The sequence below is a fragment of the Spermophilus citellus genome (assembly GCF_964194105.1).
Source record: "Spermophilus citellus genome assembly, chromosome: 14".
Lineage (NCBI taxonomy): Eukaryota > Metazoa > Chordata > Mammalia > Rodentia > Sciuridae > Spermophilus > Spermophilus citellus.
In genome coordinates this window covers 100,792,527-100,818,632 of record NC_138194.1, presented here as the reverse complement: position 1 = coordinate 100,818,632, position 26,106 = coordinate 100,792,527, and the positions used below count along the sequence as shown (strand labels likewise).

Below are 26,106 nucleotides of genomic sequence, written 5' to 3'. Positions count from 1 at the left end.
CCAGACCAGACAGTGCTATAACGACACCATAAGCCATTCGATGTAAAAAGATCAACAGAAATAATATACAGCAGAAAAATTTGGAGTTCCAAAACCAAGTTTGATGTATATATTTTTTTCTTTGCAGTGCTGAGGATAGAACCCAGGGCCTCATGCATACTAGAAAAGTGCTCTTCCACTGAGCTGAACTCTGTCTCTACAGTTTCATTTCTTAAATGGGCCCTTTCCCCTTGAAATCAGCAGATAAAACCTTGGTTCAAAGGGATAAAAAAAAAAAAAGCCAAAATTCAGAGTTATGAATGCTGGGTTCTCATTCTGAAGAATCAAAATCTGGGTATTCACAGCTCATAAGGGAATGAGAGATGTCAAGAGCGGGACTTCAATGGCTTCTGTGCTGTTTTAAATCCAGCTCACCTCTAAGCCTGTTGCCTGCTCAGAGTCACATATTATGGCCACCTATCAGGCACCTTAGACCAGCACGTACCCCCTTAGCTCCACCTGACCTGACTCAAGCATGTGGATTCTGAATCTCATAAGCACCTAGCACATAGGAGGGTCTCATCAATGCCTGACGGGACCTTGTGCAAGGTTCTGGACTGTTCTAAGGATCTCTCACTGGGAGGCATCACAGTGTCTTTAAGCCCTGGTCTCAAGGCTCCAGACACTGTCTTCCTGAAGCAGTGTGTAGGCTCATGTTTGCCTGGGTGATGCTTCAACCATCTCAGCTTTCTGATGCGCTCCTCTTCCCTCCACATGGGGACACCAGGTCACGTCTCAGCAGCTCTGATGGTGCTCCTCAGTGGTGCCACTTGCATATTGGGTAATCACTAGATGAACAAAAAGATAAAAAGAATTAAACCCCAACTCTTTCTGGCATTAAAAAAGGCATCTGACTAACTCAGGATGACTGAGGTGGACAGGACATGGGAGACATGCAGTGTGCTGTCAGCTGCTGAGGGCGCGGCCTCCCAGGTGAGCTGGAACTGAGATAAAAGTGGACACATGCACATTCCAAAGGTCGGTCTAGAAACAGGAGTTGAGCCTGATGGTTGCACAGGTGCCCGATATGGAAGGGTTGATTGTAATGCACTCAGGTGCCTGCGGAGAAATGGAGTTTTCCTCCTTGTCCTAAGAGGTCCAGAGAAGACACTGCAGGGCTGGAGGAGTCCTGAGGACTGCCCAGGGACAAGGATGCTCTGGCCAAAGCAGGTGGAACTGGAGTGCACCTGTGCAAGCTTGAGCAGAACACGGTGCCTATTCCTTGAACAAGGAAATGAGTCACTGGTCATCAAAGTGATCTACTGGTCAGTGATTAGACGTCCCTCAACAGAGCTGAGGGGAGAAGATAAGGCAGATGTGAGAAGGAGATTCCCTGTGATTCCGAGACAAGGAGACTTCTGTTAGGTGAGGTTTCGTGGCAACTGGACATTCGTGCATCCTGATTGTGGAGGCTCGAACAGCTGCCTGCAAGGACCGATCTCCCTGACAGGCGACACCTGAGTTTTACTTGACAGCTGGAAAAGCCCTGGTATTGCAGGCTATGCTGAGAGTATATTGGGGGAAAAAATGATAAAGGAGCAGATTTTATCCACAGAGAAACTGGACATGTAGCCAGGGATATGAAGTGAAATGTCCAGAGGAACTCAGACCACTAGTAATACAAGACCGGCTTGTCAGGAAGGTGTGGAAAAGACAGGTGAGCGCATGCTCACGACTGTTCTCAGGGACTTGTCTGGTCAGGACCTCTGCTTTAGGTGCAAGTTCAGAGAGAATTTAGGTTCCATGTACCAAAATACAGCCAGAGGGGAGGATGTGCCATCACGAGATCATCTTGAACACATGCCGTATACAATGATCTTAGCAGACTTTGTTGCATGGGGTTGGTTTTCAAGGAATTTTATCTTCTTCCTTTCTGTGTCTATTTTGTAATATATAAAATATATATATTTAGTTGGCCCAATATTTAATTTGAGTTATGGGGTACGGTATGATAATTTGATACATATATCAATGTAATACACAATGTGCAATGATCAGATCAGGGTAGTTGGCATTTCCACCTCCTCAAACGTTTATCATTTCCATGTATTAGGATCCTTCGGACTCTTCTAGCTTTTTCTGAAATACCTCATAAATTGCTGGAGCCTGGTGTTGCCCTACTATGCTCTGTGGCACAGACACTTTGCACTTCCTTCGTGATGGCACGCCCTCTTCTCTGGCTGTATTTTGGTACGTGGAATCTAACTTCTCTCTGAACTTGCATCTCCAGCCCCCACCCCAGTCTCCAATGACCACTATTCTAGCCTCTTCTCTGAGATTTTTAGCTTCCAGAAATGAGAGAGAACATGGAATACTAAACTCATCTTTTTACTTTCATTCTCCGTCAGGAAAATACGTTGGGGCTCACCATGCTCCTGGCGGACAGCTCTGCCCCCGCCAGTGCTGTCCGCCTTCCTGGCCTCAGCTAGCCCTGCTCAGTCCACCCTGCTGACACCCACTTCCTCAGATGCTCCTGCTCGCTCCTGTTGTTTGACCCAACAGCAGCAGCCCCTCAAGGGGCTTTCCCCTGTCTCTGCTCTCCCTCTGCCCCCACCTCTCCTCCCTCTGGATCCATTAGGAGGTTTTATTCATCTAGAAGGGCTTCTCTGGCCTTCGAACCCTGCCCTGTGGACTTACCTCACTCACAGCACCCCAGATGTCCCCAGTGTCACAGCTGCTATGGGCCCCTGTTGTTCTCTCTTCCTCAGTTAAACTTCACTTTAGCACAATGGAAATTGCTCATGAGTCTCTGCTTCTCCAGTGACAGCCTGTGAAATCTGCCTGTCAGGGAGCAGGACGTGCATCCTCTGCACCGCCATCTTCTCCTGCAGGGCTCAGCATTATGGTGCACTGAAAATTTGCTTCACGAAGGGATGAACAAGCTTGGTTGGTTTGGTCGGTGTGCACAAGAGCTGGCGATGGGAGGTGGGGTAATCAAAGAACAATGTAGGTTGCCTATTTCATTAACTTTACTCTTTCATTACTTTTGCTACATAAGTAATACAACTATGTTCTTTCAATAATTTCATTATTTTCCTAAGTTTGTTACACAATTCTCTATTCTCCTTGAGGACATTAGTTAAAACAAACTGAGATGGGCTGGAGATGTGGCTCAAGCGGTAGCGCGCTCGCCTGGCATGCGTGTGGCGTGGGTTCGATCCTCAGCACCACATACAAACAAAGATGTGTGTCTGCCAAAAACTAAAAAATAAATATTTAAAAAAATTCTCTCTCTCTCTCTCTCTCTCTCTCTCTCTCTCTCTTTAAAACAAACAAACTGAGAGAGATCTCTGTCTTAGATGACTACTTCAAAGAAGCCCTCCCTGGTGTGTTGATATATATTATCTGTATTACTTTCTGTGCTCTTCCCACCAATAGGTCATAAGTAGATTTTGGTTTTCGTCACTTTCATGAAGTTTCATCCTGTGTACTCTTAAGGACAGTGGTGTGTTGTAATCAGAGTGTGCCAGAGTGTGGTCATGGACACATTTTCCTGTTTTGTGACTTTGCCTGGGCATCTTGAAACTGGCCATGGGTAGGACCGTGTGCACCAAGAAATCAGCAAATATTACAACTCTGGTCTGTTCTTGGGAAGCCAGCCAAGCAGAAGTAGCATGTCACTGTTCAGAGGACTTTACAAACGATGGCGATTCACTCAATATTTCTGTACCAGCCTCCTTGTCTGAGTGCGTGAACAGCTTCTCTAGGGAGAGCCCAGGAATTTGGTTTCATAATCAGTCACGGGGTATGCAGACTCAAATATTTTTGAAAAAAAAAACTGCCTAACTGTACTTCAAAGTGTCCTTTTAAACACATTTATTTCTGCAAACCAATCCAGAAGGGTGAAATGTAGTTATCTTGCTTTAGTTGGCATTTCCCTAATTACAAAGGGGGTTGGCTGTCTTTCCATGTGTTTTAGTCAGCTTTCTCAACGCTGTGACCAAAAGACCCAACAAGAATGATTTTAGAGGAGGAAAATTTATTTGTCACTCAGGTTTCAGAGGTCTCAGCCTATAAGTAGTCCACAGCTCTGGTCCAAGGTGAAGTAGAACATGTTTGTGGAAGGGTGTGGCAGAGAAAAACAGCTCAGACCTTGGCAATAGGAAGGAGAAAGAGTGGGGGGAATGCACAAGAGCACGCTCCTTACCAAGGACAAGATATAAACCCCAATGGTCCATTCCCAATAACCCACCTTCTCTGGCCACACCCCACCTGCCTACCGCTATCACCCACTTCATCTATTCAAGTGGATAAATTCATTGATTAGCTTAAGGCTCTCATAACCCAGTCACTGCATCCCAAAACTTTCTTTTATTGTCTCACACATGAGCTTTTGTGGGATACCTCATACTTAAACACAACACCATGTAATTTATTAGCAATTTTTATTTCCCCTTTTAAGAATTTTCCATTTCAACTTTTGCCACTTATTCTTTAATTTGCTCTTTAAATAATTTTGTTTCATACTTACTTCCAAATATCTTTGATAGTCAGTTTTGACATGAAATAGAATGTATCTTCTGTTCTATAGCTTTCTTTTCACTGTGTTTTAGGTCACTTTTTTATTATACAGACATTTTAAATGTTGAAGTTTAAGCATCAAAGTTTTTGCCCACTAAATTATTTAAGATGGACTTTCCTCCTCATGCAAATACTCTTCCCAGCAACCTGATTCTGTGACATCAATCCCTTTTACTGTTGGAGAGACTGAGGTTTGGGCAGTGAAATGGTTGGGTATATGTTCCCAGATCCATTTGGCTCTGAAATCATGGTGTTTACGAGCCATAGTTCCATGTGGCTACTGGGGGCAACATCAGGAGTTTGTCATGAGTGACGCCCTAGCAGCTCCCTTATGGCTCAGCCTGTCCTGGATTTCCATCTTGCAACAGGATGTTTCGTCCCCACAGGCATCTCCTGCACAATCTTGGACAGCCTTTAAAACGGCACCAGGATGATTCTACTCCCCATGTGCCCCCCTCTGGTCCATGAGCCATGGTTTTGTGCCTCAACAAATTCTGAACATCATCACTTATCCCAATGCATTGGTTCCGCCTGGCTGCCTGGCATTGCCTAACTTTCTGAGAATGAAATATGCATGGCCCTGTGGTCTCCAGATTGTGCATAGTGAACAGAAGTTCTCCAAGTGCACCGTCCACACTTGGTTTAAGGGAGGTGATATGTCCTTTCTCCTTCTATTGGAGTTGGTGTGGAGACTGCAGAGCCACAGCTTTCTAAAATAAATAAATAAATAAATAAACAAACATATGTATACAGACACAGATGCACACACACACACACACACACACACACACACACACACACACACACCTCCAAAATCGTTTCTTCCCTTTCTATCTGGCACCACGTCACCCTGACCTCATCTGACAGGGAGTTCAATTGCCGTCTGCTTGGTGATGGGTTCTGCTGTGACTCTTCTCCCCCACATGGGTTTTCAGTGTCTGTTCTGACCTCTGTCAAGCTCCAGTTGTAATGACCTATGAAAATACCTGTTTTCACTTTCAGATTATAAATTTCTTCATCCACATATTAAGGGTATTAATTATGAAGCTGTATTCCCTTAATTTTTCATTTTTATAACATCCATGACGTTGTAGTCAAATGCTTATGTGAGCATTTTCTTGAAGTTGTTTCTTTTCCTGTAGAGTCAGTCCTATGAGGTCAGAAGCTCTGTCTTGTCCTGGCGTGACAACCTTGTCCATCTTGGTTCTACTCAATACTTCAGTTTTGAATCCAAAAGTTGATGGTGGATGACACGGTGAACAGATGAGTGACAAGAACTTCATGTGGCTTCCAGCATCCCCTGGAGACCCTGTTCCCTTTCCCCTGAATCCTGTTGGAAAGCCCCACCTGAGAACACATTTGCAGGGATTGGTGGTTTTGGTTTACAGCAATTCAGATCCACACTGTGAAAGTTTAAGGCATAATAAAGTCATGGCTCCTGGAAGCTAAAGCTCCTGCTCATTTCCCTGAAGTGCATGTGCTTTGCCCGGGTCTTCTAAAATAGTGCCACTGTGGGGCCACGTTTTGCAGGGATTGGTAGTAATGGCACTAATAAACTTCTATCAACTGCACAGCTGAAAATACCAAGCACTGGCGAGGTTTATTGTGGGTGTTACTTTACACATCTTCATCACTGTTTTGAAGAAAAGTTTCTCTTCCAGTTTTTCAAAGGAGGATCCTGAATCTCAGAGAATTAAAAAAAAAAAAATGAGTAGGGCCAAGGAGTGAGATGTTTCTGAATTATTGCTGCAGTGTGATTGTGAATTTCATTTCATCAAGTGAATAAATTGATGTGAAGCACTTGCCATGTCAAGTGAGAAAAAAATAAATAGGCTGATGGGTTAGTTCTTTTATACTCCTCTTCAGGCCATTACTGTATTTTTAAAGTTGCATATTGAGCACTCTCTGTGAAGCAGCTATATAATATATTACATTCTATGTAATAGGTTGGGTCTGTCTGAGCAAGAGTAGCCCAGCTCTCACAGAGGATTGTCCAGAGTAGAGGCCATTGCTATACAAATAATCACGTGGAGGAATTCTACACCAACTAATGTCACAAAGCCAGGAGAGAGGCTTGGCCAGAGAGGAGATTAGAGGAGGCTTTCTGGCTGGTAGAGAAGCCTGAACTGAGGGATGAGCAGAAGTCAACTCTGTCCCCAGCAAGGGGAAGCACCATTCCATGCAGAGGAAGCAGCATAGACCAAGGTGACATGGGGACAGGAAGGGACTGACCTGCCAGTGTGGCTGGAGAAAGTCAGCAGGGACCCAGAGTGTTGTGAGAATGAAGGGGTGTAGAGGGACACATGAGCTCTGACGACTATATAGGACATTTTTGTCTCTTTATCCTAAGATGTATGGAAAGATCCGGAAAGGTTTTGATCTACTTTGCATACTGAACAGATTGTTCTCAGGCAAAACTGTGCAGAGATCATCTGCACAAGAGTCCAGCTAAGCAGAGGAGGCCATCTATTTCCAGGTAGAGGCAAGGTGGTGTGATTGAGATGGAGGAAGCGGGGACACTACTCGGGGAGCACACAGGGAAAGTGAGGCTACAGGAGGATCCTGGTGACTTAGACGTCTGCCTTCCACTGAGGCTGGAGTATAGAGATGCTCACCCAAATGAACACTGTTAGAGCAGAAACACACTTTTTTCTTAATTTCCCTTTTACTGATGGTATGGGGAGATGATCTATTTATTAGAGCTCTTATTATTTGCTGTGGTTTTAGGTTGACTTCAAAATTGAGAGAAAAGCCCTAAGATAATCCTTTGCCTGTTTTATCCCTGACACAATGGCTTCCCATTGATCCACCCGCCCCATAAGAGTGGCTCATGAATTGTAATCGATGAACCAACACTGGTATGTCCTTGGCACTCAAAGTCCATTTTTACACTGGGCTCACTCTTGGTGCTGCACATTCTATGGGTACAGACAAAACTAAGCACCCCTGGAGTATTTTACAGAGTGTTTAAGAATCTTTGTGTGCACCATCTATCTACCTCTCCCTCCCTTGGAGTCTGGCAATCACTCATGTTTCCGTGGTTTTGACTTCTCTGGAATGCCAAGTAGTTGGAGCCATTCAGTGTGTAACCTTTGAAAATTGGCTTCTTTCCCCTAGTAATATGCTTTATGGTTTCTTTCATGGCTTTTCATGGCTTGATGACTTGTGGCTTTTTATCCCTGAATAATAATCTATTGCTGGGATATACCCCAGGTTATTTATCCATTCCTTCACTGAATCTTAGTTAGGTTCAACCTTTATCTTAGTTAGGCTCAATTTTAGCAGTTAGGAATGCAGCTGACATGAACCTTTGTGTGAGTTTGTATGTAGACTTGCTTTCAGTGCCTTTGGTAAATACCGAGAAATACAATGGCTGCACCTTGTGGTAAGAAGATGTCTATTTTTGAAAGAGAACAGCCATTGGCTTTCCCAAGCTCCCTCCCCACTTTGCATTCCCATCATGAGCCAACGACTGTTCCTATGGCTCTTTCCAGCATGTGCTCCTGTTAGGGTTTTGGGTTCCAGCCATTTTAATAGGTGTGTAGTAGTATTTCATTGCTTTAATTTGCATTTTCCTCATGACGTAACTGTGGAACATTTTTTTTCTTATGCTCATTTGCCATCTGTATAGACTCTTTGGTGAGGTGTCTGTGAAGAACTTAGGCCTATTTTTAAACTTGGGTTGTTTATTTTCTTATTCATGAGTTTTAAGAGTTGCTAAACAAATTATGTTGTGTGCACATACACATATATAACAACAAATCCCACTATTGTGTATAATTTTAACATGCCAATAAAAATTAAAGTAAAAAGTTATTGGTATATTTTGGGTAATAGTATTTTATCAGATAGGTATTTTGCAAATATTTTCTCCCAGTCTGTGGCTTATCTTTCCATTCTCTTGGCAGCATCTGTCTCAGAGTAGAAAATTTTAAGTTTTTTAGAAAAACATTTTAATTTTCATTAGGTCCAGCTTAGCAATTTTTCTTACATGTGTGATAGTTTTGTTACATCGTGCCAGAACAAGGGCACTTAGATATTTCTCCTATGCTATCTTTGAAGAAGACAGTTCTCTTTGAAACATGTCACACACATGTCACCTTTGGGAATCTAAGCAAAAGAATTCAAGTTGGCACCTTAACATTCAGGTCTTAATCTAGAGGAGAGATCTGAGCTAGAAATGTGAATTTCATGCAGGGCCTATGTGCTGATGCCATTTCATCACAGGACTTGGGGATTGCACAAAACAGACACCTTGCTGCTGTCACAGAGCATACACTCTGGGTGGAATAGAAGAGTCCATATACCAGTGGCATTATGTACTATGAAGAGAGATAAAGCATAGATAGCATGGGGCTGAGGAGTGAGCTGGACTGGGGGCAGGCAGGTAAGTCATAGGGCAGGGGCTGAGGAGGAGGCAGTGAACAGGGGCCAGAGAGTGCAGAGGAAGAGGGGGGCAGCTACCTCACAGCACCAAGGGGAGAGGGCGTCTGGGGAGGCTGTGAGGCTGCAGCATGCAGTGAGGATTCAGGACCCACATGTACCAAGGTTCCCTGGACTTTAGACAGGTAGGGCACCCATTGCCTGGATGGACGTTTTAGTGGTAGAAAGAGAACAGAGACTAGATTCTGGGTGTTCAAGAACAAGTAGATTAGTGAAAAAGGGCTTGGCAGAGGGCAGGTGCTCCAGGAGGTGGGGCACTGGGTACAGGACAGGCAGAGGAGAGGTGCTCCCGGAGGAGGGGCAGTGGGGACAGGGCCCGATCAGCAGAACCATCCTTTAGGTACTATCAGAGCTGACCATGGTGCAGAGTGGGTTTCTAGTGAGAGAATATTGAAAACAGTCAGCATCAGTGGGAAGGATGTGATCCAGTGCGAAGGTTGAATGTCTTACACAGAGCAGGAAGAATAGTCAAACAAAACCTTGGGGTAATTAAGAGTTTGCTTTTCTTAGGCCTAGGACTGACTCCCACGGCACTGGAGTAAATGGCATGACTGGACCCAAGGGACGCCCACCCACATGCCAATGCATGATTACCAGGTGGCGAGTGATCCTGAGGGAGGTAGAGCAATGAGGTGTGACAGCTCAGCAGTGGGGTATTTAACCAAGGGTGAGCTGTCCTCTGATCTTGGTCCCATAATTTTCTGGAGCTTGGTGACAGAAGTCATGGTGTCTAAAACAGCAAGCTCAGATGCTGGTCTTTGTGCCAAGATGATGGTGCGAAGGGACTTGAGCCTGGGGGAACAGGCCCCTGAGAGTGGACTCTGCAGCTGCAGCGATTGCTTCTGAGAACGTGCGTACATGTGCATTGATTCTGGAGGCAAGTGGCATCCAGACAGGCATTGCTGTGACCTCCAGATGGTGGTTGTAGAATTGGCCCCTACACCATGGGTTGAACGTGTCTTGGGGTTAGTCCCTTCATGCCTGGGTGACTGTCCAGGGTCATGTGAGTGAGCAGGAAGACCTGGACTTGCAGGTGGTTTTGGGCTTCTCTGCTGCCCCTGGGACTGAGTAATCCATCTCTCCAAGCCCCCAGTTCCTATGTGTGAACTGTGTTTCTGTGTGACTTTCCTCCAGCTGTCGCTTCCCCTGTTGGATGAATCCTCAGATGTAGGATAGTGGCTCAGAGATGAAAATACAGACCTGGTTCCCAGCCTTCTTTGGGGGATAATCAAGGATCCCAGGCCAACTTGCAGCACTTGTTTGACAACTCTTTTGTGAGCATCTCTTCATGGGGAAGAGACCATTGTTGGTGTCCTTAAGTTGCTTATAGAACAGAGAATGGGGGGGGTGAGGTGGGTGGGTCTAGGGGAGTGGGAGATGGGAGAGTAACAGGTAGACTATGTGGTGCATACCAAAGGTGTCAAGATCGGACATGGTCAGGGCAGATGTGTTTTTCCTAAAGACAATGCCATCCATCATTGTTATATCTATGGCCACTGGTTTCTTATGAAGAACACCAGACTCACAGAGCATACGTGATCTGCAGGTGCATGGAGCCCAAACTGGAATCAAGACTTACCTTGTTACAAGAGCCCATGCTGCTTGGGACTGCATTTAGTGCTATAGTAGATGCTGCTTTCCTGCTAGGAAAATCTTTATGGAAGAGGGAGCATGAGAGGCCACTGAGAATCAGGCAGGATTTTGAGACCAAGGCTATCAATTGATTTTAAAAAGTGCCAGTCACACACCTCCCATGCCGAGCACCTCGGTGGAAGCCAAGAACACCCTGGAGAGGAATGTAGCTGCCAGTGTGGGGGGAGCCCTTGGTCTAGTGACAGAAAGACACACAGAACTGAGGGTCCCAATGACAGGCATCCTAATGAAGCGGGTGCAGGTTGATGTGACAGAGGGAGCAGTCATCCTGCCTGTAGCACGAGGGCAGGACAGCTAGAGAAGGAGAAATCAGCAGGATCTTCATGGGTGAGAAGAAAGGTTGGTGAGAAAAACATGTCAGAGGAAATAGAATCTTCAAAGAATATTTTCATGTTGCCCACTGTCAGGAAAGCTGTGCTAGGACTGCTGAAAATCCTCATCAAGTAACAAGATAACATTTTTCTAATAAGGAAGAAACTTGCATTGAGGCACTCTGGAATCCCAGGGATTCTGGAGGCTGAGGCAGGAGGATTGAAAATGTGAGGCCAGCTTGGGTAACTTAGGGAGACTCTGTCTCAAAATAATAAGCTGGAGATGTAGCTCAGTGGTAGGGTACCCCTGGGTTCTATCTCCATACTGAGGAGGGGGACATGGTGTAGGGAGGAGGATGGAAATTAAGGAAGTAATTAGAACATTTTAGAACATTGAATAATATCCTTCTTGTATAGTAAACTGTAAACATTCATTTTCTTTGTCTGATTGTATACTCATAACCACCCTGTAATTAGAGATTATAAACTCCATTTTATAAAAAAAAGAGGATTTTTAAAAAATCATTCCTTATTATAAGGAAAAAATGAAGGCACTAACCCAGGTCTCTCATTTCTCCCTGTGTCCCAGCAGCCTAAAGCAGTTCAGGGACATTCTGTAGTCATCTTGCCATATCTACATACTTGATCAGATGCAGGTTCATCACCTACTATGTGTTTGAAGGACAAAATTCCACAGGCATTACTGTTGAGAAATCATAACATTCACTCAAGGAAAGAATAATACTGGGCCTTGGAGGAGGAGTATCTGGGTCAGCAGATCCTGCACATGCCATAGATTGTTTTTTTTTTTTTAAAGAAAGGGTGAGATAGAGAGTGAGAGAGAGAGAGAGAATTTTTTAATATTTATTTTTTAGTTCTTGGCGGACACAACATCTTTATTTGTATGTGGTGCTGAGGATCGAACCGGGGCCGCACGCATGCCAGCTGAGCATGCTACCGCTTGAGCCACATCCCCAGCCCCAATTCTTGATTAATTTTTTTGAAGACCAGCATGTGTGTATGGCGGGGAGACCAAATACATAGAGGGCACCTTCTGAATGCTGAATGGTGTGGAGTGATGGAAGCATGGGACCCACAGTGGAAGACACACGCTCCAAGCTAGGAGAGAAAGCTTGCTGGAAGGAGGACCTTGGGAATAGAGTAGAAACACAGGAAGGAATAGAGCCTGCATGGACCGCTCAAGCCCCAAGAGAGTGTGAGTCCAGGCACTCTGGCTCTTTTTGGGACTGCACAAAGCTGAGATAGAAAGTGTAAAAGTTCAGTATCCTGGAAGAAGTATCCTGGAACATTCTCGTCTGCATTCAGTGTGGGCAGAGTGAAAAGCTAATGACTTGGCTCAGCAAGTCCAGGTGTGAGTCAAGGTGACCCATTGGAAGCCAGGTCACCCACTGCAATGACACTCTAAGGCTTCATCTTGTGGTCTATCTTTTGAATACTCTGCTCCTTCTATGGATGCACATACAACCCTGGCATATGCCCTAATGCACAGGTGGCCCTAATGCAGCTGATGGGAAGAGCTCCAGATCAAGGGACAGAGAAGGTGTGAGCTGGAGAGGGGATAGCTGGCCCTGGTGGAACTTACAGGTCCAACCTCGATCAGCTGTGTACCTGTGGCCTTTGCTGTTGGTGTACCTGCAGTGGGAGAAGTTGCTGATTAAGGAGGAGGTAGATGTTTGGTGAAAGACCTCAGTGTCCTGGAGGACAGGAGCTCAGGTCTCCCTGGAGTTCAGAGGAGAGAGCCTGAGAGGAGAAGGCAGGGAGCTGACTCATGAGAAGACAGCTCCAGCTGCAGGGACCTGACCTGCACGTGGCATGCACACACCTGGTTCATTTGAACCAGGTGCCCCATTCAGCCGTGACATCAGGCATGAACATTTGCCCAAGCAGCCGCTGTCCTGAGCTTTCTCAGTGCTCCTGTCCTCACCACAGAGGCCAAGCACCATGACCCTCCCTGAGACCTTCGAGTTCTCTACACTTCATGAATAGAGGACTTATGGCAGGGCGGCAGATGACCTGCAGGTCCCTGCTCCCCACCATACCTGACATGCATTCTGATGGACTGATGTCTGTGCTTCATCTTGTGGTCTATCTTTTGAATACTCTGCTCCCTTTATGGATGCTCATATAACCCTAGCATATGCCCTAATGCACAGATGAGAGGGCACCAGGAGAAGAGAATTAAAAGATGGCAGGGGAGAGAGAATCTAGGTGTGTGCAGTTGGGACAGCTAATTCAAGGCTTGCACTAAGGAGGGGAAGGCTCAGCCTATGCAAAGAGCTGGAGGCTCCCGATCCCTTTCTGGGCAGGCCAGGCTTGGCTCAGACACTGGCAGTGGGGCCAGCCCTTTCTGCATGACTCTGCATTGCAGTGGAAGACAAAGGCAGGACAGCCACCTGGTCTTGCCTACTCAGCTGTGGCTCTGAGGCCCCCTGCTATTTTGGTAGCAACTCACAGCTTTTCCTTGCATTCTGTAGCCTCAAACTAAGGCCAAGGTCATCGTGGGCTACAGAACAGCTCTGTGCTTCTTGGAACATTCTGGGGACCATGACTGGGCGGGGATACTGCAGCTCTTACAAATATTTGATTAGTTGCAATTGTAGCTAAACTTGGTTCTCCTTGGGAAGCATATGGCTGAGGCAGATGGCTCGGGAAAGCCTGATCACATAAACAGGCTCTTGGCCTCCCATTTGCTCAATCTCCTGATGACTTACTAACAGGATGGTTTCAGACTGGAAGATGGAGTCGTGGTTAGACTCTTCTCAGAAAGTCCATGTTGTGCATTTCAGGCCTTCTTCATGCCTGCTGTTTGCAAGGGAACACAGATGGATTTGGAGGTGGGTCACTGTGAGGACTTAGCAGGGCACAGAGATGGCCTCAGGGAGCTGGCTTCTTCACCTAAGATGCAGTTCACTACCACAAATGTTAAGAATTGCTGCCAAATTCTCAGTGCTCAGGTCACTGGGAGCTTCGGTTCATGATACATTCTATAAATATTTGCCCAGCCTGGAACTGCACAGAGGACCTCACCATGTCTGCAGCTCTCCTGCTGATCCCTTAGGGCCAATTAAACCATAGCGAAGAATTCTGATTTGTTCTAAGTGCAACAGGGGGTAATAATATCTAGTTTATACTCTCTATAAATAGAATAGAACGGTTGGTAAGAATGGAAGTAGAAAGTAAGTTTTCAATAAGTAATATTGAAAGAAAAACACTTTTAAAGTATTAGATTCATCAGAACCATATCGTGAATGTGAACCTACGGAATTGCTAATGATTTGTAGAGGAAGTGAGAGGAAAAGAAAGTTCAAAATGAGCAGAAAGGCTGTTATTACTATTATGGTAAGATGGTGAGATTATTTGGAAGCATAAGGTTGTATCTTGGACATATTAGGTTTATGTTCTATCTTTGACAACAAAGGAATGATGTCAGGGGTAACGGATTATGACCAGCTGGGAGAAAAGGCACCGGAACTCTCTGTTTTAAAGGGAACAGATAGCTAGCCTTGGAGACGGCTCAGCTTCCCTAGGAGGGATCCCAGCTTATGAAGGAGAAGGCAATTGTGATAGTGACCTGGGTGCAGGTGGGAGGGAGAAGGGACAGCAGTGTGGTGAGAAAGAAGCCCTGTACGTAGCGCTGTCCATGAGTGCCAGGCAGAGTGTGAAGGGCTTTCCTGCTACCAGCAGTCATGATGTTATGCCATTGTCTCATTTGAAAGAAGTGAGGCTGGAAGAAACTAAAGTTACACCTAAAGTGGAAATGCCCCGTCTCCATAGGGAGATTCCCTACGTTCCATCCAGGCAGTGCCCACTGCCCTGGACCAAGCCTGCCCTCTTCACAGTGTCAAAAGACAGACGTTAAAGATCTCACACACCAACACAGTAGTCACACTACGACTTCTACTAGTAGCTTGTAAAAGTCTATGGTAGATAATTGTGAGTGGTCACGTTATCTACACTCCTGTGTACCTAGCAGTATTATCTATGCACTGCCATCTCCCTGACCACCCATTGTGAGTTACTTCCAGCCTCCAGTACTGTCCTAGGTCATCTCAGTCGTTCTTTCCAACTCTGGACTGGGTATCACTTTCCCATCCCCAGTTCATAGTTGGGGAAACCAAGACATAGACCCCTGAGTGCATGTTCCCAGGTACACAGAGGGTGAATGTCGGAGCCAAGAGCAAGCTCACATCTGTTAATTCAGATCCATTTGCTGCCCTCACAAAATCATGAGGCAAGACCCTGCACTGGACTCATTGGAATTCAAATTGCAGTACCTGGGATGGCTCAGCCCTTGGGATCAATCTGCAGGAAACCTGATTGAGGAAGCACTGGGCGACCAGGACACACGCTAGCCTTTTGCTTTGCGTTTATAGAGCAATGCACATTATTAGCTAATAAAGTGTTATCAAGTGCTGAATTTACCAGGCTCAATCTAATAGGGAGGTCACAATGGTTTATAATTAAGTAATTAGGCCCACTCAGTGTTAGGAGAATGCTTACTGCTGAATTGTAGCATTAGCCTTGGCTCATTGTCAGTAGAGAAATGGTGCTTTTAACTGGGCTCTTTGATTTGGTATATGAATTTCATATCATATCATATCATATGTAATTATGTAATGCGGATATCTGCCAGGCTATGGTAGCTGTTTTTAATTTGAGTGTTGCTGCAGAGTAGATTAGGACTCAGCAATCCTGAGTCCTGGGACCATCAACTACCTACCACTGCCATATGGCTTCAGCAAGCCATCTCCCTGCACCCTGTGTTCATTAATGATGAACTGACTGGTTGACAGCTTCACTGTATTCATTGTTGAGTAACTGTGGTTTCTGCAGAATCTGCTAGAACTTGCATTATTTTCCTAAACTGATGAAGTCATGCAAGTGAATTGAATAGAGAATGAGGAGATAAAAATCTTTGAAAATGATGTAATAAATGTTGAAGAATATTTCTTGTCAGATTCTCACCAGTGGCTGTATTCTGCCTAACACATCACCCGTGTGGTCAATTAAATAGTGGACGATTAGATACACAAATTAAGGAATGGAAGAATTTATAAAAATAAGTTTTGGAGTCACCATATTCTACTATAACAGTTGTCATTTAGGATCACAGATACCTTGATGTTGGGCTTCCCAGCCTCCAGAATGGAGCTGCGAACATTTGTTCATTGTATACCCAGTCTGTGGTGGTGTGTGACAGCATTCAGAAGGTCATTGAGTTTCCTCATGATTCAAATGAAAACTTACATATCATGGTCATACCCAGTGGCATAAGGAATATAAAATATTTGAAACTCAGGTCAGCCATTCCAAGGTTGACTCTTGCATATAATTTTGCAATTAATAAAGTCATTTTGTACTTACATTACGGAAAAGTATTTTTTTTCCAAATCATATAGTTCATAAATATCCAACTCAGTTTGTCATACATAATTTACCACCTCAATTAAAAGCTTCAAATTAGCCTGTGTGAGATGTTTCAAATAACTGCAACATAGAAGAGATGGGATGACCATCTGTACAAGGAGATGTCTGTGGGACTAGTCATTCCTTGTTCCATGGACGCCAGTGTGACACAGACACACCCCATGGGGAAGCCTGATTGCCAATGGTGAACACCAGCGCTCTGCTCAGAACCTGGCATACAGCAGGTGATTAATAAATATTTAATTAATAAATGGATGAATCCATTTTGTAGCAAAAATCATATAAATATATTAATCTGGAATTATGGGTAAGACAGACTTACAGCATGTACTTTAAAGCAAATATTCACTATTCCATATACAGTAGGGTAGTCTAAGTAGAAAGGAAAAACATTCACTGAAATGGCATTAAAATGACTGCACTTTATTGATGTGTCACCAATGTGATGTGCTTCAAAAAATGAAGGGACAAGTAGATTTACACTGCTTTAATTTCCAGATAAGTGCCTGTGTGTCTCAATATCTTCTTGGCAGAAAGGACAACCTCTTCCTAATCACACATTGCTCAAGAATCCCTGGGCTTACGTAATGAATGAAATGGGGTCCTGTTCTGAAAGCCACACTAGGAGAGAAGAGAATCACCTCAGTCCTTGGCTGCTGGGGCCCACCCGTGGCACACAGGATCTCTGTTGAAGTGTGATCTGTGAAGACTCTACAACTTTAATGGTGAACTGCATGCTGGTCCAGGTGTCTGCACAGGTCACAGGCCCCCACTGTGTGCTCATGGTTCATAACTCATTAGTCAACTCCTGTGACTCCAACATGTGTCCCTTCCAAAACCCACACTGGCATTTAATTGCCAAGGTAACAATATCAGGAGGTGGGACCTTTAAGAGATGGTAGGGCTGTGGGGACTTCTGGGTGTGATGACTATCTCTACAAAAGGCACATTCAGCTCCTTTAGTCTCTTGGTTCTTCTGCAATGCAGTGAGCAGCAAAAGGGCCCTCACAGTTGCAGACACCTTGATGTAGGGCTTCCCAGCCTCCAGAATGGAGCTGCAAACCTTTGTTCGTTGTATACCCAGTCTGTGGTGGTGTGTGACAGCATTCAGAAGGTCATTGATCTTCAAAGCACAGCCTTTATGTTGGGCTAGTGGGCCCACAGGACTTGCCTGCTCACAATGAAACCAACGACTCATCTACCCGTAAAGGGTTGGCTCTGTGAGATGTCGGAGTCCTCATCCTGGGCTCCACATTTATTCCCTGGAATGAGTTGTCCGTGCCTGTTCCACACGGTATGCTAATATCTCCATGGCAAGGAAAGTTCAGACCCCATCTAAAAGCTCCCTAAATTTCAAACTCAGAAAGAAGAAGCAGGAGGACAAGGAGCAGGAGGAGCCTCAAGCCTCAAGACCATGATTCCTTCCTTCATGGGTCCTTCTTTCCCAGGAGCTCCTGGCTTCCTACTCAGGTTGTTCCAGCAACAGCGTCTCCAGCCTGGAGGCACAGGGGGCAGCCATCTACACCCTGGCAGCAGTGCTCCTGCCCCGCCAGCTGGCAGGCTCACCTGGCCACAGGAAGTCACTCTGTCCTTCTCTGGAAACACAGTGAACATCTGTTTCAAAGTGGCTTTCTCTTCCACCTCTTCCTGGAACTGGTGAGAAGAAATAATGAAGCTTGGCTTCAAGGTGACTTTCTGTCCTTCCCGTTCCTGGAAACAGCCAGGAAATTACCTGTGTAAAGAGCCATCATTATTTGCACCTTTATCTTACCAGGAAGCTGATTTGGGTTTTGAGAGTTTTACAGTTAAAAACATACGTCTTTGTTCATCCAATCCTTATTTTTATTATGAAAATTAAACAGGTCTTGATTCTTGTTTCATTTGAGCTCAGATTTACTGGTCAATCCAAGGACACACAGTTGGAAAGTACAGGGGGCCAGTCCAGAGCTCTCTAAAGGAGATTGGATTCTAAGCAACATTTTATATGCAGTCCAAGATCCTGACCTATTCCCACTGTAGACTGCACTGACCTCTACGAGGAGTCTTTCATGGTGCTTTTAACTGGGCTCTTTGGTTTGGTATATGTTATATGGTTTGGTGTGGCCTCGGTTTGAAGAGATTCATTGGTGTCTTCTGGGTGTTTCATTTACATTTTACATTCCAGCCCTCACTTGGCTGGCCCTTTCCTGGGGAGCTGAGGGGATAGCTTTCAGGTTTGGTTGTTGAGCACAGAACTGATTTGGGCAGGGGGTGGCTCCTATGTGCAGGCAGAGCCATAAGCACTTCTTGGAATTGAGATTGGGGTTCAGTCGTCAGCTCAGTGCTGGTGAGTGTGTTGGCTCAGGCCCTGAGGTGCAGGGCCCATGTCAGGTGAGAAGCTCCTGCCCTTGCAACCCACATTGGTGCCTCAGGGGACTCAGGGGACAGGGGGCTCATCATTGCAAGTTCAAACATTCAGAGATTCCTGAACATGCTAAATACTCACGTCACTCATTTTGGGGGGAGGAAGGAGGAAATATCAAGACCTAAAACTATTTTCACTCTTGTCCTCTGGCCTGAAATTCCAGATTATGTTGTTTAAAACACACTCCTGGTTCAATGGAGACTGCTGAAGAGCTCTTCTTCCCTCCTCCACCCCATTCTCTGTCCTCTACTCCCCTCCTCTTTTTCCCCATCCTCTTCTCCCTCTGCCAAACCTTCTTTCCATCTTTCACTTTATTCTCCTAAAGCTCCAACTCTCCTTACGTGGGGGCCCAACACAGACAGGACAGGGAGAAGACAGACATTTGGGAAGACTTGCCTCTACACCTTATGGGACACACTGGAACGGATCTGCTTGTCAGATAAAAAGTAAAAATACCCTGGAGAGAAATGTGGTCCTTCACCCTCAGACAGGGGAGGACAGCACTGCAAGTGTGCATTAGGTCTTGAAGGGTAGGAAACGACACTTCTCTCTGGGTGCATGGTGCCTTGTTTCCGGAGAAGAAGGGGAAGTGCAGACAATGCAGATGGGTCCCTTCCGTCGACAGGGAAGGCTGTGACAAAGGAGCAGGGAGCCTGTACAGTGCCCCCTGGGTGTGGCTTGCTGAGTAGAGGACAGCAGTGATTCCCACAGAATGTCAGAAAGAAGGAGCAAGGACGGGGCGGGTGTCCGAATGTGGACTGTCATTGCTGGAGAGCAGAGATCCCACAGGTGACCGCGGCTTCAGCGAGCTCTGCGGTCTGATGGGTGTCCCATGGGTGAGCCTTCCCTAGTAAAGAGACTCCTGCTTTAGGTTCTATTTAATAGGATGGGGAAATGACATAGAAAATCCCCCAGGGCATGAATAGTGCCTCATCCTGGGCTTCACATTTAGCCTTGACATTTAGCAATTTTCAGTCACTATGGCTTGAGCCCTGGGGTCCCCTTGGCCAATCTGCTCAAAACCAGAGATGTTTCCCTTCCCTAAAAAAATGTGGCTGATGGAAATACATTCACCAGCAAGTTCTCAGAATGTTCTTGAAAGCACAGCTAAAAAGCGGTAGCCTTGGGTACGGCAGGTCTGTGTGCCAGGTCAGAGGATCTCGATCCGCTTCTCCCATTTCTGTCCACAGCAATCCCAGGAGGTCAGTGTGGACATGCCCATTTTTCACATGGAAAGCTTCTGTTATAAGGGGTGATGTCACTTGCCCAAAAAGGCAGGTGATTGAACTGTTTTCCTGGCTGTCCCTTTGGGCAGCAGATGGCCCGTGCCTCTCTGACCTTCAGAGTCTTTACCTCATCCATCCTCTGCCATGTTGTCAGGCTGGCTTATAGATCAACTAGGCCCTGATGGTGACAGAGAAAGGGCTGGGACAGCAAACAAAAATGGGTTTCTGTGCAGAGTTCTTTCTATTTAAAAGCCACCTGCATCTGAGTCCAGCAGGACTCAACAGGGCTCCACCGTGCAGGGTGGACCACAGCAGGAACCTTTGGCATCCTTGAGATCATCCTTGGATGCTGCGTGTAGCTGAACAGGTGCCACTTAGATGTCACTGTATGTTGGGAGGTGACAGAGACCTGCTTCCTAGGCATGCTTTAAGCCATGGGGTATGCTGCAGGAGATCATAGGGCAGGTTTTCTTTTTTGGTTGGACTGATTTTCTTGTATTTTTTGACACCTTTTCCTACCATGCTATTTCTTTCTTTCTGCTGTGTTTTATCAAGTGCCTACCTTTTGCTAGAACATTAGATACATGTCCTCATTCACCTGAGAGTTTATTGACTCATTTCTTAAATAGGTAGATACAGGATGAGTCCACACAGTGCCTCATTAGGGAATAATGTCTTAGCTCAGGTTACTGTGACAGGCGCCATAAGTTGGGTGGCATGTAAGTAACAGAAATTCACTTCTCGTAGTTTTGGAGAGTGGAGGCCTGAGGTCAGGGTGCCAGCACCGTGGCGTTCCTGAGGACCTTCTTCTGGACTTGTGGATGGATGACTTCTCCCTGCTTGCTCTCATGACGGAATGAAGGGTTAATTCTCTGATCTCTTATCAAAAGGGTACTAATCCCATTCATAAGGACATCACCCTGGGACCTCATCCCTCCCAAAGGCCCTCCCTCCAAACACTGTCCCACTGGAAATTAGATTCTAACATAAGACCTCCAGGGAAACACAGCACTCAGTTCCTTACAAGGAAGTGTTAAGACATCTGCATCTTGGTTTTTGAGCCTCAGTTTTTTCATCTGGAGTGAAGCTTACCCTAGGAATTTACTATGAGGGTTAAAGTGAGTAACACTTATAAAGCACTTTTGGAAGCTCTAAATGCCACCCAGTAGGTCATTGTTTTGAGTAAGTAATTATTCCTTTATGCAAATTTAATGTTATTTTAGAATACTTACATATTTTTTCGGACAGCATATTGTACGTATGAAGTTTATGGAGGAACTCACCTGTGTATCCCATTGTAACCCTGGCCAGGGGATGCAGTAAGGTCTCTTAACCTCATTATCTTTCTGAAATTCAGCTTAACATTGAAAATAGTATTCAGGGATCGTGGCATATAAAAACATATTGGAGCAAACACGCCCAGATGAGTTCTTCACGTCATATGTGATATGCAAACATCTTTCAGGAGAGATGGGTCTCATTCCCTATCTTTCTTGATTCCAGGATGGGGGAAGTATGGGAAGACTCACAGAGGAGGGGACAAGTGACCGAGTGAGGAATTTAGCAGGCCAGGTACTAAATCCCAGCCAGGAACACTGCCCAGAGCATAAGTGGCCTGTTGAGGTCAGATGGCTTCTAAGACATTGAATTTCTCCCAATGAAACCAGAGTTTGAGATGAAGTTCAATTCTCCATTTCTCCTGGTGTGGGGTACTGTGTAAACTGCTGGCCTCTGTAGCTGAGAAAGCCCCATTTTAGTGTTAGCAGCTAATCACAGCAGGAATGCCTACTGGCATCAGCTTTGAGGGTCACAGCTAGCAAAGCTCAATTCTTCTCCAGGGCTGTGGAGTGGCATATTGAAGCTCTTGGTGTTACAACTCTAAATGGTGCACTATGCCCTCCAGTGTTGCAACAGACCCCAGCAGCTCACCACCAACTTCTTTCCTGGTTCTTATTTCCTAAATCTAAAGAATGAAACTCCCAGACAATGGAAGGCAAGAGTAGAGGAGTAAGATTTATCCCAAGGTTAATAGAAATAGAACTCTGAGAAGGGCAAGAGGGAACCCCAATAGGGCCTGCCACCTGAGCGTACTAGTCTAGGGGTTCATATTGCACTTGGTCAATGCTGGTAGGTGCCAAGTTAGGCTAATCAGGGTTTGGAAAAGTACCGATGTTATTAGCTGACCCTTAAGTCTGAACTTCCATTCAGGTCTGCCCCACTTATATTTTCTTACTGTAGGAAGTAGGAGGTTGAGGTCATTGGACAGTGGTTGATGGGGGTTCAGAGCTTCAGAGAAATGGGTGTAGTGGGTATCCACACCAGGCCTGGGCCAGGTTACCACAAGGTAACAGGTTGGCATGCCCTGGCTTGCCACGGCCCTCGCTTGCTGCACATCAGGCCCATGCCACCTATGCTGTAGCCCTCCCGGGTTTCCACTCCATAGCTCCAGGACAAGGACTTGGCTTCCCTGAGATATCAGCCCCACTGGATAACCACATGTGTGGGGTGTCATTCATGCATGGTTTTAAGCTTTGGAAATGGCAATGCAGTTTGGGGTTTGGGATTGTTACTTTCCTAAAGTGACATCTGATGGGGCTGAAGGCACAGGATGGCGTTGGAGTTCATGAGCACCTTCTGATTCTTGTTTTGCAGAGAGCAGCACTCTGCATTCCGCCTGTGTCCATGAGAGCACTGTGCACAGCCGGGTCTTCCAGATCTTATACAGGAATGAAGAGGTGCCCATAAATGATGCCATGATCTTTCGAGCTCATTTGCTCCTTGATGGTGAAAGGGTAAGTCGTGAATCAACCACCAGCCCAAGACGCTATTCTCCCTCTTGACCAATTCCTCTCATTGATAGGTAAATGGTAAGTGAAGGTGAAGCCAGAGACCAAGTCTGAAATCTGACAAATAGGAATTCATGGTGTTAGGGCATTCATGCACTTGCTTACAGATGCATACTTTACTCATCCTTTCATTCAAGGGCTTGCTCATCTCATGAGGTCTCAGGGGCAAGCATCTCCATTGACCAACTCAGCGTCTCTCTTCCATTCCTCACTTGTCTGTCTGTGCATCCATTCAGGCACTCTGTCATGAATCAGTCAGCATAGGCTTTTGAGTAGCTTCTTCTTGCAAAGCCTGGGTTGGGCTCTTGGATGAGAGACAGAGGTGAAGAAGGCAGCAGGACCTCAGCCTTTCTGGGGTAAATTCTTCAGTAGGGACAAGGATGTTTAAACAAGCATCTTGGTGCACTATGCTAGCTACGTAGGGAAGAATAAAGGGAAGCCAAGGGTGGAGAACTGAGCTCTGGGACCACAAAGCTGCTGCTCAGCAACCCCTTCACAAAGGAGCTGGCTTTCAGACCTACCTGCTAAGAGTCTATCAGACAGAGACAGAGAAAGAACATCCCAGAAAAGGGAATGGCAGGAATGACAGCGGAGAGACCTTGGCTCGCCATTGAAAATTCCTCACGCATCAAATTAACACATTTCAAAGGAGGATATGGAGTCCAAGCCATTGCTCTCACTCCCTAGCCCCCCTCAAATCCCTGGTGCCACATTCCTGTTGATTATTTCTTGATAGAATCCCTTTCAGGATGTGGAAAAGTGCTCCTATTTTAGGAAAACTTAATTAGAGTCCTCCTGCTTCATTCCCATGTGGTGTGCATAGCAGCTTCTCCTGGCCACGTGTTTCTCCTCTTCTGTCCCTCAGCTTTTGGTCCAACTTTTGTGCTCTAGGTAGTGACCAGGATTTCCTGTGTGGCTAAAAGTAAGTGCTGACACTTGTTTCCCATTTATCCACCCATCTCCCTACTTCTCCAAGATTCTCTGACCCTCACTAAGTATGTCCCATACTGGAGATAAATAGGGAAAGAGAACACCTGGTGTTTGGGGCTTCTATTTCAATGTTACCTCTTGGCATTATTTCATTTTAATTCCCTGTTTCTTGATACGGCCCTTAAAAATTTAAAGCCTTTTGGGTTGAACCTCATGAGATCCTAAAACATTCCCAAGGTTAAATGGGAGCCTGTTTCATAGGATGTATTTTTTTTTTCTCCAAGTCAAATTATTTACCTATAGAAAATAACAATTCATTATTGTCAGCCATAATCCATATGGCAGCAAACAATGTTGCAACTAATCATTACATCCAAATCAGTGATAATTAAAGTTAATTGGATATGTCTGAAAACCTGTGTATTCGGAATGCATGCATGGATTCTTTTTCAGTGCATATCTATCTGCTTGTGACAGCCAAAATACTGCTTACAGCCTGTGGCTGGGTAAGACAGAGGATATGTCCAGGAATGAATGCATCCGTCTCTATGAACAACAGATATCGGCACAGTGGATGCTTGTCCGTCAGGCACACCTTGCCAGGAGCCATGGGGAATTCCCACATGGAGAGGATTCAGTGCACACAGTGAGGCTGCAGGGAGTGCAAGGGATGGCCAGGGAGAGAACTAGTCCATCACAATTAAGAAATATGATGAGATGTTTCAACAGAACTTGCAAAGAGCGAGTGTGGAGGTAGTGTGTGTGTGTGTGTGTGTGTGTGTGTGTGTGTGTGTTGTATATAAATGCTGTGGAAACCCACAGAAGATTGAGGAAGGCTTACAACATACATGGATTGGTAAAAGGGGACAAAAAAAATAAAAGCAATGGAATGAGCCAGAGTAGAGGACAAACACAGAAAGGGAGAGAAGGCCTGGGGTAAATACAGCAGAACAAAATGCACATATATCCTCTGGACCTTGGCTAATGGCAGCCCACACATGGAGCACAGACCCCTAGCTGGCAAAATGGAGAAGACACAATTACAATGACAAGATGCCTGATGCTCTGAGGAGGAAGAAGAACAGATTGCATCAATGTATGTGCGTGTGTGTGTATGTGTGTGTGTGTGTGTGTGTGTGTGTGAACAATATTGCATTATATGGGTTTAAAAAGAAAAGCATTTCCCAAAGTGGGATTCCAGGGAGTACCCACATCATAGTTCTTTGGTAGAACTTGCACAAAATGCAGATCCTAGAGGCCACCCCAGACTGGTGATTTAGCAGAGCATTAGGATTTGCAGGGTGGGTTACTGGGTTGATTCAGAGTTGGGGAATGGAGGCAGAGGTGAGATTTCCCTACCAACCAGTTAAGCACTTCTGAGACACAGAACAGCAGGACAGTGAGGAGTAAAACAGGGCAGATTTGAGGAAGAGAGCGTCATGCTTGTGGCACAGAAAGCACCACAGACATGGATCTGGAAAGGAAGGTTAAGAAGAGCAAGGGGGTCACAGGGACCCCACTGAAGCCCACCTGTTCACCTTGGTCCAAAGGCAGGAGGATTTCCAGACTCAGTGGGAGGAGGGTTCGCACAGGTCATTCCTGCACAAATATGGGAAATGGGGCTCAGGAGACTAAGGGTGTAGAAGCTGTCACTGCTGCTGCCCACATAAGAGTTGCAAGTGTCAAGGTAGAGGTTGGACAGGTGACCAGCAATAAGATGGACGGGAACCGTGCTGCAGGATGGCCCAGAACAGCCCATGGAAGCAGGTCAGGCTAAGTCCAGAGATGAAGGACTTCACACAGAGAAGACAGCCAGTGATGTGACCGTACTCTGTGGCATGAAGTTGCTGTCCAGGGTAGTTGGGAGAGGCAAAGATTCTACTGAAAGGTGACAGGCATCCAGGTTGTGTGGGAATAACCATCATGATGACTTTAACAGTAATGTTATCTTACATTTATTAGGGGGTGCTGTGTGGCAGGCATTGTGCAGAGTATTCTCTTTGATTCACTGAAACAACATTGTGTTTTATTACTCCTGTTTTATGGATGAAGATCCTGAGATTAAGAGATGTTAAGTTATTGTCCTAAAGTCACCCACCAGGAAGGAAAGGGGTAGAAAGAGGCTTCCAGCCCAGGTAGTCTAATCCCTGTGGGTAGGACCACTGTGGGGTTGGTGGCCCAGAACTAAAGAGGAAATAATTGGAATAATAATAACTAATATTTTTTGAGAACTGTCAACCCCTTGTGTACATTATCATATTTAGTTCACACAACAAAACCCTATG

General features: G+C 45.6%; 1 protein-coding gene across 1 annotated transcript in view; it reads left to right on the top strand.

Moving 5' to 3' along the window:
- Nucleotides 1–26,106, top strand: part of FAM135B (family with sequence similarity 135 member B) — a gene marked incomplete at both ends in the record, with an annotated part of 190,200 nt that overhangs the window by 66,433 nt on the left and 97,661 nt on the right. Inside the window, one exon of the mRNA XM_081266432.1 lies at nt 22,698–22,837. Within this exon, the coding sequence (XP_081122558.1) occupies nt 22,698–22,837 (140 nt within the window). The remainder of the gene's footprint in view (nt 1–22,697; nt 22,838–26,106) is intronic.